This window comes from Camelus bactrianus, chromosome 13, assembly GCF_048773025.1.
Source record: "Camelus bactrianus isolate YW-2024 breed Bactrian camel chromosome 13, ASM4877302v1, whole genome shotgun sequence".
NCBI lineage: Eukaryota > Metazoa > Chordata > Mammalia > Artiodactyla > Camelidae > Camelus > Camelus bactrianus.
In genome coordinates this window covers 47,000,623-47,015,596 of record NC_133551.1, presented here as the reverse complement: position 1 = coordinate 47,015,596, position 14,974 = coordinate 47,000,623, and the positions used below count along the sequence as shown (strand labels likewise).

The 14,974-nt window shown below is 36.0% G+C and overlaps 1 protein-coding gene and 1 long non-coding RNA gene across 3 annotated transcripts in view; one reads left to right on the top strand and one right to left on the bottom strand.

The window, feature by feature from the left end:
- ZSWIM5 (zinc finger SWIM-type containing 5) overlaps positions 1-14,974 on the bottom strand; it is a 139,019-nt gene that overhangs the window by 49,244 nt on the left and 74,801 nt on the right. Inside the window, exon 2 of the mRNA XM_010946096.3 lies at positions 2,630-2,986. Coding sequence (XP_010944398.3) covers positions 2,630-2,986 — 357 coding nt within the window. The remainder of the gene's footprint in view (positions 1-2,629; positions 2,987-14,974) is intronic.
- LOC141579596 (uncharacterized) overlaps positions 8,805-14,974 on the top strand; it is a 38,423-nt gene continuing 32,253 nt past the window's right edge. For both annotated transcript variants that reach the window (XR_012511303.1, XR_012511302.1), the window contains exon 1: positions 8,805-12,105. This is a non-coding gene — a long non-coding RNA (uncharacterized LOC141579596). The remainder of the gene's footprint in view (positions 12,106-14,974) is intronic.

The window sequence follows — 14,974 nt, the reverse complement described above, 5'->3', positions numbered from 1 at the left end:
GCTTTTTCTCATTTCTCATTCTACTTTGCTAATTCCTACACTGACCCTTGTTTCATCATCCGTGATATGCATAGCTGTATTCATTCAACAAATCTATATTGTTGTCTAGGTACCATGCTTGGTGATGGAGACTCAGAAATTTGTAAGACATGGTTCTCGACCTGACTTCTCAAGTTATCTTAATTTTCTCTTGGTATCCAATCTCTCTTTATGGATTAGCAGCAACTTAAGTCTTGGCCAGGATGCTGTATGCTGGAGAATCTCAGGGTATGGAGTTACCAGAGCAAATCACTAACAGAGCATAGAGCAATGCTGGATGAAGAGTTGGAAAGACAGTCCAAATTGGATCATCAGTACAAAGGGGATAAGGGCAGTCTAGCTAAAACCACTTACAGCAATTAATAAAAGACAAGGTTTCAGGGATGTGAGGAGCAGAGCAATACCTGGATCCATTCCAGAAATTAAAAGCAGGCAGCTAGCAGTTTTAGAAATCTTATTCCTGCTTTTTAAGTCTGTTTTGGTGAGGAGTAGGGCTTGATGGAGGGGAGAAGGAAGCTGTTCTAAGTGTTTAAAGGTTTAGTAGGGAATAGAAATATGATTTCAAGGATCATCTCTATGCTACTAACTCCAAAATTCTGACTTTTGTCCTCAGTTCCATATCCTTATGTCCAACTGTGTATCAGAAATCTTTACCTAAATGTTCTGCAAGCACCTCAAACTTAAACTGAAGTTCATCTTCCTTCTAAATTTATTCCTCCCTTTATGTTCCCTAAGTGAATGGCAACATTATTACCAAATCCAGCCATCCTAGAGGGACATTTTGGAACTTAGTTTTCTCCCGTCCTCCTCTTCTTCATTTCCCACTCATCCTACATATCTGGATTTTGAATCCAGTCCACGTTGCCTTGAAATATCTCCACTCCTCCCTCCCCACTATTTTCAGTATTATTGCCTATATCAGCACTGGTTGTTAGAAATATATTTGGAAAGACTTTGTGGAATACTAGGGAACCTGGGGTAGAAAGCTAATGTTAGTCTGGGATAAACACACGTACCAAAGTAGTAGTTCCTGGGAAGGTTGAGAATAACATCTCAAGTTCACTGTGACAATTTAAGCCTAATTTCAGACAAATAATAAGATACTGGGATGAGAGGTGTAATGAGGGATAAAGGTTGCTTTAGCACAGTGGTAGAAGAGAGAAGAGGGTTGCCTTGGTAACAATGGTGGTGGACAAGGCAGGTGCAAAACAGATCCTGAACCAAGGTGGTTAGTTCAAGAAAAGGCAAGTGAGCTCTGATACAGGCAAAAAATCTGAGAAAGAGCTAGTGGAATGAGACACAAAAGCAGGCCATAGCCCAGTTGTGGTGCTACAGGCCCAGGGATACAGCAGAACTCAGGTCCCTAAGAACTCTAGACCAAGGGATCCCAGAAAAATAGAACAGCTTCCCTATGTGGGATAAGAAGATATATGTAAAGCCACTCTTTAACAGTATCTCTCAAATAGAGTTCAGTTATCATGTAAACACTACAACTTTGAGGCTAAAGCAATAGAAGACTATTTCTACTAGCTAGAAAGGGTTCCTGGAAGCCTACCTATCCTTGTTTCTGAGGAGTGGTGAGATTGTGTGTAGGACTTCATTAGCTCTATTAGACAACTGGGAAAGGCAGGCCCTTTGGCACATAGACTACAGTATTACATAGGTCATCCACCTGGTCTCATTGTCTTGTTTACATTAATATCAAAGTTATCTTCTAAAAAGAGGGAGATAGTATAGAGAAGCATAAAAAACTTGAGTTCTGAAGTCAGGTGAGCCTACGTTATAAATTATTTCCTTATTTATAAAATGGAAATGGTTATAATACCTATCTTACAGTATAGTTTTGAAAACTAAATAAACATATATAAAATCCCTTGCATGAGATACCTGGAAAATAGTAGGAACTAACAAACAAAATGAAAAATTGGCTCATGTAGCTCATCTTCTCAAAATTCTTCAGTGGTTTCCTATGATTAAGTATCTACAACCTATCTTCATAATAAAAGCTAGCATTTATTTCAGACTTGTCTGTCTCTTCTACTAGGTTATTAGCTACTTGAAGGCAGAAACCATGTCTGTTTTATGCCCTCAACAATTAGCACTGTCACTTGCACATATACTTGTTGAATGAATACGTGAACATAATATCTTTCTCCATCCACGCACCCTCCCATTTTATAGCTCATAAGCACAATGCTCACAGATGCTCTTTAGAATAACCCTGATAATGGTATGCAGGATCCTGAAATGTTAAGGAATTCTCATATCCATCTCATTTCACTGAATGACACTAGTTATTCTATGCTTTCTCTCACTCCTGAATATTCCAGGCTCCTGGAGGCAGGGATTGTAAGGACAAATAAAGTCCATAAACTAGATCAGTATGTAACTCTAATATTCTATGTCTTTTTTTTGCCAAACCTTTATGAGGTAGACAATTGGACTGCTTTAAGAAACACAGTTAATAGATAGTGTGGATAGAATAAACTGATTAAGATTAACTGATTACAACTGCAAAAGTATCCCAACCTCTAAACATGCAATAGAGCAACAAAATAGATTTTTAGCAACAAAAATGTTGTACAATTACCATTTACTTGGTTGATTTCGGAGTTGGAGGACAGAATCTCATCTGCCAGTTTCTGTGCAGTAGGAAGAACTTCAGTGTGGTGTGCCGTGATCAAATACTGAATAAACTTTTGTAGCTGGTCCCTATTCATCTGGAAAAGGGTTTCTGAGATAGGAAGACGCAATTTGACTTGGTCTGGTTTACGGATCCTGTAGAGTGAGAGTGCTACCACATGAGCACAGTAGAATATGTCTTTGTTCCCACAGCCACATGTCACTGAAGTGATTTTGCATCGATCAAAACTGATGGCAACTTTGTAAGTCACTGCTGGTTCAGATGTAGTGGGCGGCTCAGTTACTGTGCCACTGAGATGGAAGCCTAAGGAAACAAAGAAGACGTGTTTAGAGATTCTTAGTAAGAAACTTGAAGATTTTCATTCTGCACTTCAATTCATCAGTTCAGAAACTATTTGCTGAGTATCTCCTACATACATGGTAGGCTATGAAACTCAGGTACTGCTCTTAAGGAACACACAGTCTAGAAACAGAGTCCTTATCCTGGAGTCCATGAACCTCCTGAAATAATAAGAAAACTTTTGTTTGTACGGATGTTCATTCTTCTGGGGTGGAGGGGCATTTCATATCTTTCATCATACTCTGAAAAAGGTTAATCAAGAAACTTGAATAAGTTAAGAACCTCACTAGTAGATTTTAAGCTCTTCGTGGCCAAAGACAAGTCTACAAATAACATCAGTACAATTTAGAGTAAGGTGAGAGCTATAAATGAAAGAAACCAAAAGAATGCCACAAGGAAGATAATAACAACACTTCTTCCTCAGAACAAACACTTCCAAAATGGTAACCATGTGAAATACCTAAAAGGCAAGAAGCCTCCAAAGACATGGAAACCAGAGAGCTTAGTGCAGTGAGACTATGCAGTGTTACACCTCCACTCACTAGCATGCAGCACCAATAATTTTGAAATGTAGAGAAAATACATTTTAAGTTACAATTAAATTTTAAAAAGTCAAATTCAATAGCAAATTCCTTCTATAAAACAGTTTATTCTTTACTCTATGATTCTTCTCCCTTGACAAAATACATACTCAAACAACCATTCAATACAAGTTTAATAAGACTTTAAGTATCAGACTGCTGGACCTAGAAAAAGGAGAGGAATACTGAATATTTATAAAGCACCTACTTTATGTTGGGTGCATTTAGTAATTTATCATAACAACTCTATGAAGTTGGTATTATTTTCCTTATTTTAAAGGTATGTAAACTGAGGTTCAGAGGTTAAGTAATTTGTCTGAGGCCCCTCAGCTAGCAAGTGACAGACCTAGGATTTGGAACCAGGTCTGACTGACTCCAAAGGTTTTTTTTTTTTTTTTTTCCAATTTATATTATACCACCTCTGAAAGATGCCATGACAAAGTGCTTATCCTCAGAAATCACAGACACATAAATAAATAATTACAATATGATGTACCAAATGGTATAGTATAGACAGGAACAAAGGTGAGGCTAGTTTCAGAGACTTTCCTGCTTAATTGCACCACACACTGTGAGTAGGAAAGCAATTTAAAATAATCTTATATTTGTTGGAGAAATATTTGCCAAATAATAAAATGTGCATACATAAGTTTCAGAGCTACCATTGTGACCTGGCAGAATTAAAAAATGCAGAGAAAACAATGTTCCAAAGTTCAAGTTTTAATTATGGCTAACTAAAGTAAGAATAAGAGCTACATTTATAAGCATACTCATGAAATTTAGCAAAATTAACACTACTATAGACACATTTAGGTCCAATCCAAAGAAAGGTACACATTACTGAAAAAGTTAAGATTAATTTCCAGAGCAAGAAAAATATAAGATTAATTAGCTAACTTCATTGCCTCCAGGTATGTTTTTTAAACTTCACAGAGGTTTTTTTCTCAGCTAAACTTAGCTGCAGATTTAAAAATATTCATTGTCAAAAAAAATTTATTGTCACTTGTTCAAAGCAAAGTAAAAAAGTTACATTCAAATATGATTAAGTATGGATAAGACTGCCTTCAGTCTAGAACTAAGGAAGAGAGCTGTGGGGCTGAGAAGGAGCTCCTCTGCAGACTTCTATCGCCCAGACATGGCCAGCGGAGGAACACAACAGGGAGCACATTACACTCGGGATTAGGCAGCCAGGATCTGCTACTTACTATGTAGTTTCCAGAGACTCACTTTACAGCTCTGAGCCTAAGCGTCTTCCTCAGTTGTTCTGCCTGTCTCTCAAAAGTGCTTTGTAAAACTGTAAAATGTCCTACAGATTTATTATTCATACTTTTATGCAGTTTTTGTTAATGGGTCTCCATGTCAAGGGGATCAGTGACAACTTGGCCAAGTTTCACAGAGGTTAAAAAACAGGTGTTAAGAAAGTACATTTTTGATTTCCCTGGCCCACAGGAGTATTTAGTATATTCTTGAGAAATGACTTAAGTCCTGACAAAAAGAGACCCATAGAAGGACTACTTTAAACTTTCAAAATAAGATAATGATGTTGATGTGGGAAAAGCCTAGGTTGCAAGCCTCTGAAAGGTATAAACATTTCTACTTGCTCAGGGACACCTGGTGTGTAGCAAAGTCTCTGAATTCAAATCTCTCATTCCCTTCCTGCATAAAAATGAGTAAGAATACTGGTTGGAGTTGTGACAGAAACAATGGGTATTTTATTAAGACGTAAGCCCCATGAGGGCAGGGATTTCTCTGTGTATTGTTCATCACTATAAAAAAGCAAAATAATTCTGGCTGTAATATGAAAAACAGATTGGACCTCAGCTTCCATATTTTTAAGATAAGAGGCTGGTCTAGAAGACTTCCAAAGTTCACTTTAGCACAGATATATTATGATTTCATAGTGACTATCCTGAATCTATTATTATTATCTTTTCTAGAACCAAAGTACTTCTGGGATTTAAAGATATATAATAATAGTTAACTTTTATGAATGCCTCCTATGTGTTAGGCTCTAAGTGCTTTACATGCATTAACTCATTAAATTTTCAAATTTTTATGAATTTGATAGTAGGGGTGATGGTAAGCTTTATGTATTGATTTGCCTAGGCTATAGAACCCAGTTATTCAATCAAATACTAGTTAATCTGGGTATTGCTGTGGAGGTGTTCTGTAGATGTGGTTAACATCCACAATCAGCTGACTTTAACTAAAGGAAATTATCCTTAATAATATGGGTGGGCCTCATCAACTCAGTTGAAAGGCTTTACAGCCAAAACAGGTTTCTCTGTGGAAGAAGAAATCCTGCCTTAAGACCATAGCATGAGATCCTGCCCAAGAATTTCCAGCCTGATAGCCCACCCTACAGATTTCAGACTTGCCAGTTCCCATAGTTGTGTAGGTCGATTCCTTGAAATAAATTATATATATATATATATTATATATTTGTTATATATATATATATATATATATATATATATATATATATTCATGTGTATGTGTGTATATGTATATATATATACACACAATCTCCTACTGATCCAGTTTCTCTGGAAAACCATGACTGATTACTATTATTATTCCCATTCTATGTATGAGGAAGCATAAGCACAGAGAGGTTAAGTAGCTTGCTCAAAGTCATTATGTCAGTAAGTGGTAAAGCCAAGATTCACACCCAGGTAGTCTGGCTCAAAAGCCCATACTCTTTACTATTACACTATAGTGCCTCTGTATAATATTGTGTTGTATGGTAATCAATACCACATTTATATAAACTATAAAACAACACAACTAAAAAAGCTATTAGAAAATAACATTCAAGTTTATGGAAATTCTACAGTTTCAGTTTTTATCACATTGGTAATGGTTTGAATCCTCTAGGTTAATCTGGAATTAGAGACAAAATATCAAGTATCAATTTAAACATTAGAGGTCAGTGTTGAAACTACTGACAAACTCTCTGCAAAATATTTTTCAAAAGCTAGTTAGACATGACTCCTGAGAGGCTTTGGTTAAGGTCCATGATGCTCTGGGGAACCTGTTAATTTGAGCTGGGTAAATCTTTGGGCTCCATCAGCTGTATTAGCATTGGTATATATAGTTCATGTTCCAGGGCTAGGCCCATTTGAAAGGCAGAAGGTTCTGGGTGGCTCTGTTTAAGTTTCTTTGCTGGGAGTTCCTTTTTCCCTTCATATCCTTTACAATGTAAACTGGAAGTCAGTTTTAAATATTGGTACTTCTTCCCTTACCCAGTAACATTTTTTTCAAGTTTAATTACTCCTGAGAATAAAGCTTCATAGAAGAGATTCAATGTAGTGTTTCTTTCCCATTGCAAACCTGCCATAAGCATGTCCATTAATAATCTGCTGATTTAAGCAAAGATATAGAAGCCTAATTTAAAAAAAAATTTCTGTTGAATCTAGTATGTATTTACTGCATACATACTGTGTGTTCTTTTTACCTTTTAACTCTTTTATTTGGACATTTTCAAATAAAGAAGTAGAACGAGTGCTGTATAATAAGTCCCCATCTATCCATTACTTAGCTTCAACAATTATCAACACAATGATAAATTGGTTTAGTCTTTACCCTTTCTCAACTCCTTCCCTACCATCCTCAATGAATTATATTGAAGTAAATCTTAGAAATATAATTTCATTGGTAAATACCTCTCTCTATATATATTTCTAAAAGATAAGAATTTAAAATTAATAATTCCTTAATATCAAATATCCATTGTTCAGATTTCCACAACTGAATTCAAAAACAAAACAAAAAACAGGAATGGGCTGTTCAAATTAGGAAACAAACAAGGTCCAGATACTACATTTGGTTGATGTGTCTCTTAAGCGACAAGTTCCCTCTCCTTCCTTTTCCCCCTCATCTATTTACTGAAAAATAATAGTCAGCTCTAGAGAGACTTGACCATTCAGCTTTTTGATAAAATTACTTCACAGGCTGTGTTGCATACTTTCTAATACATCACATCAGGAGACATATAATGCCCGATGGTTTTTCTTATGTGCTGTTACGATTGAGCACCGGGTTCACATGTTGTTTGCCTGCTCCATCCATTATAAAGTTCCTCATCAACTTTTCATCTAGTAGTTTTAGTGGTCATTGATGATCATTGTCTCAATCTACTATTTCATTAGGGTGGGTTTATTTTTTATTTAAAATTCAGCTCTCTAACTTTTTCTGACTCTAAACATCTTCATCTGTAAAATAAGGAAAAAACAGCACCTGAAGCATGGTGAATTTTTAACAAAAAAAGTGACAGAAACAACCACAAAAATGGCTTAGAATTCATGGACAAACAACTACTTTACAGACAAAGTTTTCCTGAATGTCATATTTATGATGACACTTCATTCACATTTTCCTAAAATACAAAAAAGAAAACACATATTGTGAAATCATTCTGCTGATTAAAATGTCCAAGACTTTTAAAACAGACTAGTTTATCAGTTGTAAGTCTTGAGATGATTAAGATAATGAATGGATTTGTGGGAGAGGGAGTAAGCAGGCATACAGGGAAACAACATATGTTTGCTTTACCAGTGGCTCCAGTTGGCCATAAAGGTCAAATGCTCATATTTCCTGCTTTTGTACAGCATGTTTTTTTGGGGCAAAGCAGTCAGGGATGGTGGGTCTGGTAGGGACCTGACTTTTTGAAGAAAATAGTCAAACAGGCAGCTGTTCCTCTTGTGGCCTTATCACTTCATACACAAGGAGGGAAAGAAAACCAACTCTCAAATGCTTTTAATACCGAGTAAGCCCTGAATACACCAAATACTTTCAAGGAGTTCCTGTTTAGTTTGGCAAGGAATGCTTCCCTCCAACTCACCCTCAAATCACAAAGCTAGCTTTGCCCTGAGAAAAAGACATACTTCATTTCAACTTTCTGTTCTGTGTCTGAGGCACCTTCCCTACCTGGCCTCTACATTGTTTAGAAATTTAAGAATGAAATTGTACCACAGCCCCTTCTGCATTACTTATCACAATGGTCTGACATCTCAGCTTCCAGGAAAATCACCAACCTCCTATAAACGCCTGTTATGGGATAAGCCCCTACCAGCATGTTATCCTATAAATGTGCCATGTTTTCCTTGCCTTCAACATGCTCCAAATGCCGTTTAGGAGTGGGGCAAGATTCAAAAAGTACGCAGAAATGGCCTCAGAGGCCCCAAACAATCAAGTTTTTTGCAGGTGGTCCTTGCTAGAGCTTGTCATGCTTAAAAGTGCAACAAGAGCTCTGAGAACTTCAGGATTAGTAAGAAATTGTGAAAAATCCACGAGTAGCTCACAGCTTAAAGAGTTGTTATTCTCTTGCCTTCCGAACTAAATAGTGGCACAAGAGGAAATGGAAATGATTGACATTGTTTACTAAACAGAAATTACCAAGGGCCAGTATATTATACTTGTGTAAAATATAAACCAAATTTCTCTTCCCCAAATAAGGAAATCCTATGTTCTTCATGGTTTAGCTCAAATATTACCTCCATATGAAACTATATGGTGCCCCAGGTGCTGAACCAAATCATGTTAAATGAAAAAGCTTTAACATTTGTGCCTATGCAGCTTATAGTCTAGTTCACAAGAGAGAAATTTTACCCAGAGTCAACTAATACAGGAGCTAAGAGATAAGAATTTCACAGATGAGGAACAGGCTCAGAGAAGTTATACAATTTGTTCTAACTTTATTGAAGCTATGATTACAAACATAACAGAAATTAAGATGAGTGTAAATTCACATACTGAAACATCTTGGGCTTTAACAACTAGGAAAAATACATTTGTAAAGAGTTTCCTTCAAATTAATATACTTCCTGAATACAGCCAAACTGCTTTTGATTAAAAAAGAAAATAAATAATTTTTTATCACTAACAGTTTTTGAGCACTTAGCATGTGTTCCTTTACAAACATTACATCATTAATCCTCACCACAATGTTATGTGTTTAGTACTATTATTTCTATTTTTTTTTTTTTTTGTAGGTAAAGAAACTGAGGCTTAGAGAAATTAATTAACTTGTCTAAGTTTACACAGCTTGTAAGTGGCTGAGCTAGGATTTGAATCCAGGCAGTCTGGCTTCAGAGTCTAAGCTCCTAACAAGCATATTTCATTTCTATTATAATGTTTCCCAAACATCAACTTCATTTTCCTAGCTTAGGAAAATCAGAGTGATGTTCGGTACTGCTTCTTTTTTTTTTTTAATTTTTTATTTAAGTGTAGTTGATTTATAATGTTAGTTTCAGGTGTATAGCAAAGTGATTCCATTATACATATACATACATGTATATTTTTTCTTTTCAGATTCTTTTCTATTATATGTTATTACAAGAAATTAAATATAGTTCCCTTGCTATACAGTCATGGTACTGCTTCTTAAAGTTTTTTTTTAATTAGGACATTGCTAAATCATACTAACTTAATTTTCATCCTTTATTTAAATACTGTCACCTATTATTATTCTTAATTACCAAACTAACAGAAAAATGGAATCCTAACTGGGACAAATGTTAGAAAATATTCAATATGTGGTCTCCTTGGTCAGATTCAATCTGGTAACCAAAAAGTTACAGTACATGTCTTCCTGGTAGAGACTACAAGAAATTCCAAGAGCCAAAACATATAAAGATACTAGTTTTTCTCCTTTTAAAACTATCTTAAATCAAGGTTAATTCATTCATTCAACTAATAATTATTTAACATCTACTATGTTAGGTCCCAAGGATGTATCTGTGAAAAGACTAAATGATCCCCAACTTTATGGTACTCATATTCTAGCTGGGGAGACAGATATTAAACAACAAAGTCCACAGGTAATTATTTAATTTTAATTGTGCAGAAGTACAGAATGACAGGATAGTATATGATACGGAAGATCCGACCTGGTTTAGGGACAAGATGGGCTTCTTGAGGAAATAATATTTTGAGCAGAATTTTATAGAATAAATCAGAATTAACTAGGTGAAAGGATAGGGAATGGCAGAGTAGTGGTAAAGAGGCCTCTAGGTAGAAAAAAGGCACACATGTGGAGGGGGAAAAAAGGCTATGTAGAAGTGCTAAGGCCCAGAGGAACATGGAATGTTCAAAGAATGGGAAGAAGACCAGCAACTGGAAAGCCACCGGGAAGTGGGGTAAAGCGGCAAGTGATGAGGCTGGAGAAGCAGGCAGGAGCCGTGGCTCTGGGATTCATCCTAGCTCCTCCGCCTGATCCACAGCCAAAAGTGTGGATTCACTAAATCCTGTGGATTCTGTCTCCTGAATATTACTCCATTCTGGTCCCTCCTCTTTAACTCCCCTAACATTGCCTCAACCCAAAATCATAATAATCCCCTTCCTGGATTAACTAATCCTCCCATCTCTTATTCCCTCTATCCACCTTCCACAACATGAACAGGATGATCTTTCTAAAACAAATGAATCATCTCATTCCTACTAAACTGTGACCTATTCCTTTTATAGTCTCGATACCTAACACAGACAGAGTCTGGTGTAGAAAAACATTATAAAAGTGTCTGCTGAACTGAACTGCTTAAAATCTTTCAAATGGTTCCTCATTGACTATAGGGTAAACTTCGAACCTATGATGTGACCTCTTTTTATGTCTTCAGACTCGATTCCCACCACTTCTCAACACACTGAACAGACTAAAGTACTTGCAGATTCCTGACTATGCTGTGTTTTCTTAGCCTTTATGGCCAGGTGTGACCTTCTCGCCTCCTTATCCTCAATTGTCTATTCAAATGATATCTATTCTGGGAAATCTTCCCTGATCTCCTAGGAGAATTAAATGCTTCTTTTTGAGCTCTCATTTTTTTTATCAGTCATGTCTCTTACAGCACTTGATATCAGTGTAATTACTGGTTTTTATATTTGTCTTTTTCCTTTAGACTGTGAACTCATTGGAAGCAGAGGTTATATCCTTTTCATCTCTATATTTTCATCTCAGGCACATTGTAAGGGTTTAGTAAGTGTTTGTTTATAGATGAACAAATAAATGAACACTAAACTGAATCTTTAATTTATATATACACATTCATGATTCACACAGAATTAAGCATGTTTATAAAACTCCTGATTTTATGATTAAAATAAAATCAGCCAATAATTAAACAATTTTACTGGGATGGTGAGCAAGTAACAATAATTTGTACACCAGCTAATAATAGTGAAGCACCAAGATTCTTTTCCATATTCATATTTATGACTCAAATGGACAGCTGTTATGCTTGTGCCAATTTTCAACTTGTTTTTTAAAATATAAAAGATGAGCAGTTTCATTAGCTAACAGTTATTGGATACTTACTATGAGCCAGAGAGTGTTCTAAGTATTTCCCACTTATTAACTAATAAAATACTTAATTAGTTAACTAATTAAATAATTCACAATAACCCTAAAAGATAAGTTTGTTTATTATTCTCCTTTTTCAGATGAGGAAACTGAGGCTCAGAGAGGTAAAGAAGCTTGTCTAAGATCAATCACATAGCCTGTAGAAGGTAAGGTTGGGATTTGAACCAGGTAGTCTGGCTTCAGAGCCTGCACTTTTAACTACAATGATATATTGAATACGATTATGCAGTTTAAATTATGTATACAAAATTTTATAAAAGTAATTAGCAAGCACAGTTCTACAAAGATGTACTAATGACAAGTCAGTAAACTCTGATGTTTGCCTGGTTTCCTGGACAATTGTCGTAGGCGACTGAAACTGACAAGTGCTCTGGGATGTTCTCACAGTTGGAATGAAGATGGGCTCGTGAACTCACGTGTACAAGACAATGTCTCAATAGAGTGAGTGAATCATCTGAAAGTTCTAAAGGAAAGCACTTCTCAGTACAGCCCTCTGACACCATTCAAAGTCTTTTGTGTTTCTGAGTGCAAGAAAGCCTCTAGAAAAGCGTGAGCAATTAAAACCACTTTGCTCATTGCTCTTTTGATTCACCAGACCCCTGAGCAGGTGCTAATGCATGAAAATGAATGTAGTTTCGGCAGGGAAAAGGAGAACTGTGGTTTACAAAAAAGAATAACTTTTCTCATGGTCAGCTTAAGTGTACACACAGAGAGAGAGATGTAAACTAGGAAATCCCTTTGAATGAGAAAGCTTTACTTTTGAATAAATTTGGTTTTGATGAAACTATATAGTGTAAAGTAGAACTTCTCACTTAATTCCTGTCTCCGGGAAGGTCAGAGCAGTATACCAGCAGCCACTCTTTTTCCTTTCCATCACTTAAAAAAACTGCAGCCACACAAAAGCTTAAAACATCCTCAAAACAACGAATTTCCTTTCCAGAAAGCCTTATTCAAAAGCTGGATAACTACTGCCTAAACAAGAACATTGGAATGGCTCGGTGGACTCACGCCATGATACACAGAGCTGAGGAATCAGGGTGCTTGAATTCTAACTCCAGTGCCCCTCAATTCCTCTTTGCTTCAGTTTCTTAACTATACAAATAGATGTAATAATACTTATATGCCTATCAGACTCATGTAAGTAATCTGTAAAGAATATACCTCTCAGAGGTATCATGCAATAGCAATCCCAACTGGCCAGATCCAGAGCCCATGTAAGTTCACAAGAAGCAGATGGCGCCCACATACTGGGTGAGAGTGCAAGAGATTGCAAAGTGAGGAGCAGTATTGTTATTCGGGAATACAAATGATGCTGCCCATTACCCTGAGAGCTACTTGGTTTGTTTGTATTAGAGAGGTCACCCTAAGCTTCACCCTAAGCTAAGAGCAGCTGAGTAAGCTAGAGGGCCCTTCTTGTGGCCATCTGCTCCCCTCCCAGAATCCTTTGGCAAATCAAGAGGTTTTCCTTGTATTAACCTCTGAAGAGCAGCCACAGGCCCTTCTCAGCACCAGCTTCTGCAGGCAATGGTCTCTGCTCTCCATCTGTGCCCTCAACCACGGTTAAAGAACAATAAGGCTTCCCAAGCTCAGGCATTCATTTAGAGATACCCTTACATTACCTAGTTTTCCAGTACTTTTTTACTTGGATCTCTATTAAGGGGATCAGGTGTATACTTTAAAAGACTGAATTTTGTTGTTGTTGTTGTTATTTTAGAAACATTTTTTAAGAAAAAAATAAAATGGGAAGATTTGTCTGGAAAATTCATTTTAAAATCTAATATGCATAAAACATAATCACTTTAAAAATGATAAATTCATTCCCTCCACCCCCAACCACTCTGTGGAGCACAGACTTATAGAACAAGTTGTCTTGTATACTGATGGATAACCAATTTATTCAGAACTGCAGATCAAATGCCTGCTCCTTACTACATAGATTTGAATACAGATTGGAAAAAAAATTCCACACTCCTTAAGCAGTTCTCTGCAGAAACTACGCGCACATATACAAGGTACACATGTTGCCAAAATGAATGTTAACATATAAGGGCACATATAATTGTGAAATGATTTCTGAAATCACCCTACTCCATTTAGTAGTCTACATCAGTGGGGGAAAATAAAAACGAAACAATTAACTGCTTTTCAAAAGGAAAAGGATACACATAGCTGTTTCTGATCAACCACAATACTGAGTGATCAAATGTCTTCAAAATAGCATTCAGATTTATATTAAAGCAGTAAAAATTACCCAGATACCCTTTTTCAAGAGGAGAAACTTCTGGCTACTTCTTTGAGACTACATACATTGAATCAAGTCATCAGAATATACTGAAATTGTAGTAAAATGACTTTATATATATATATATATATATATATATATATATATATATATATAACACACATATATATAACTTAGAATAGTGGCTGGCATATCAAGTAAATACTCAAAAAATGTTGTTATTATGTTAGTATTCCAACTATAACTGCAGTTAACTCTTTTATTCCAATATCTAAAGACCCCTTCATTTTGAGCAGAGCCCTAACCTCAAATGATTTAAAGAAAAATGCATATGTATAAATAGCATATGAACTATAATCAAATTCTTAGAGCAATCAAATGACTAATTTTCAGACAATCTTAATCCTCATTTTTGCTAACTCCATGACATTTTATTTTCAACATGGCCTTTTTAATATGGAGATGAATGCATATCCCACATAACATTCTTTATTTAAAGGTTTCATATGCAAGTAATAACACCATTCCTAACATTTACAGCATTTTGGTCAAGGCCTTGTGTTACCCTCCAGCTTTATTCTTTTGTTCCATGTTGCAATGTGACCTGTGTGGGGCAGCAAGAATGTCAAAACAAATTCAATTAGGACAATGCTTTTCATTTTTAAAAAAGAAACTGGAGCAAAACCATTTTTCCATATTCTACAGTAACCCGATTCCATACAAACACCAATCAAATAGAAGAAATTCTCATTAAGTCTTCACTCAGTGTTCTA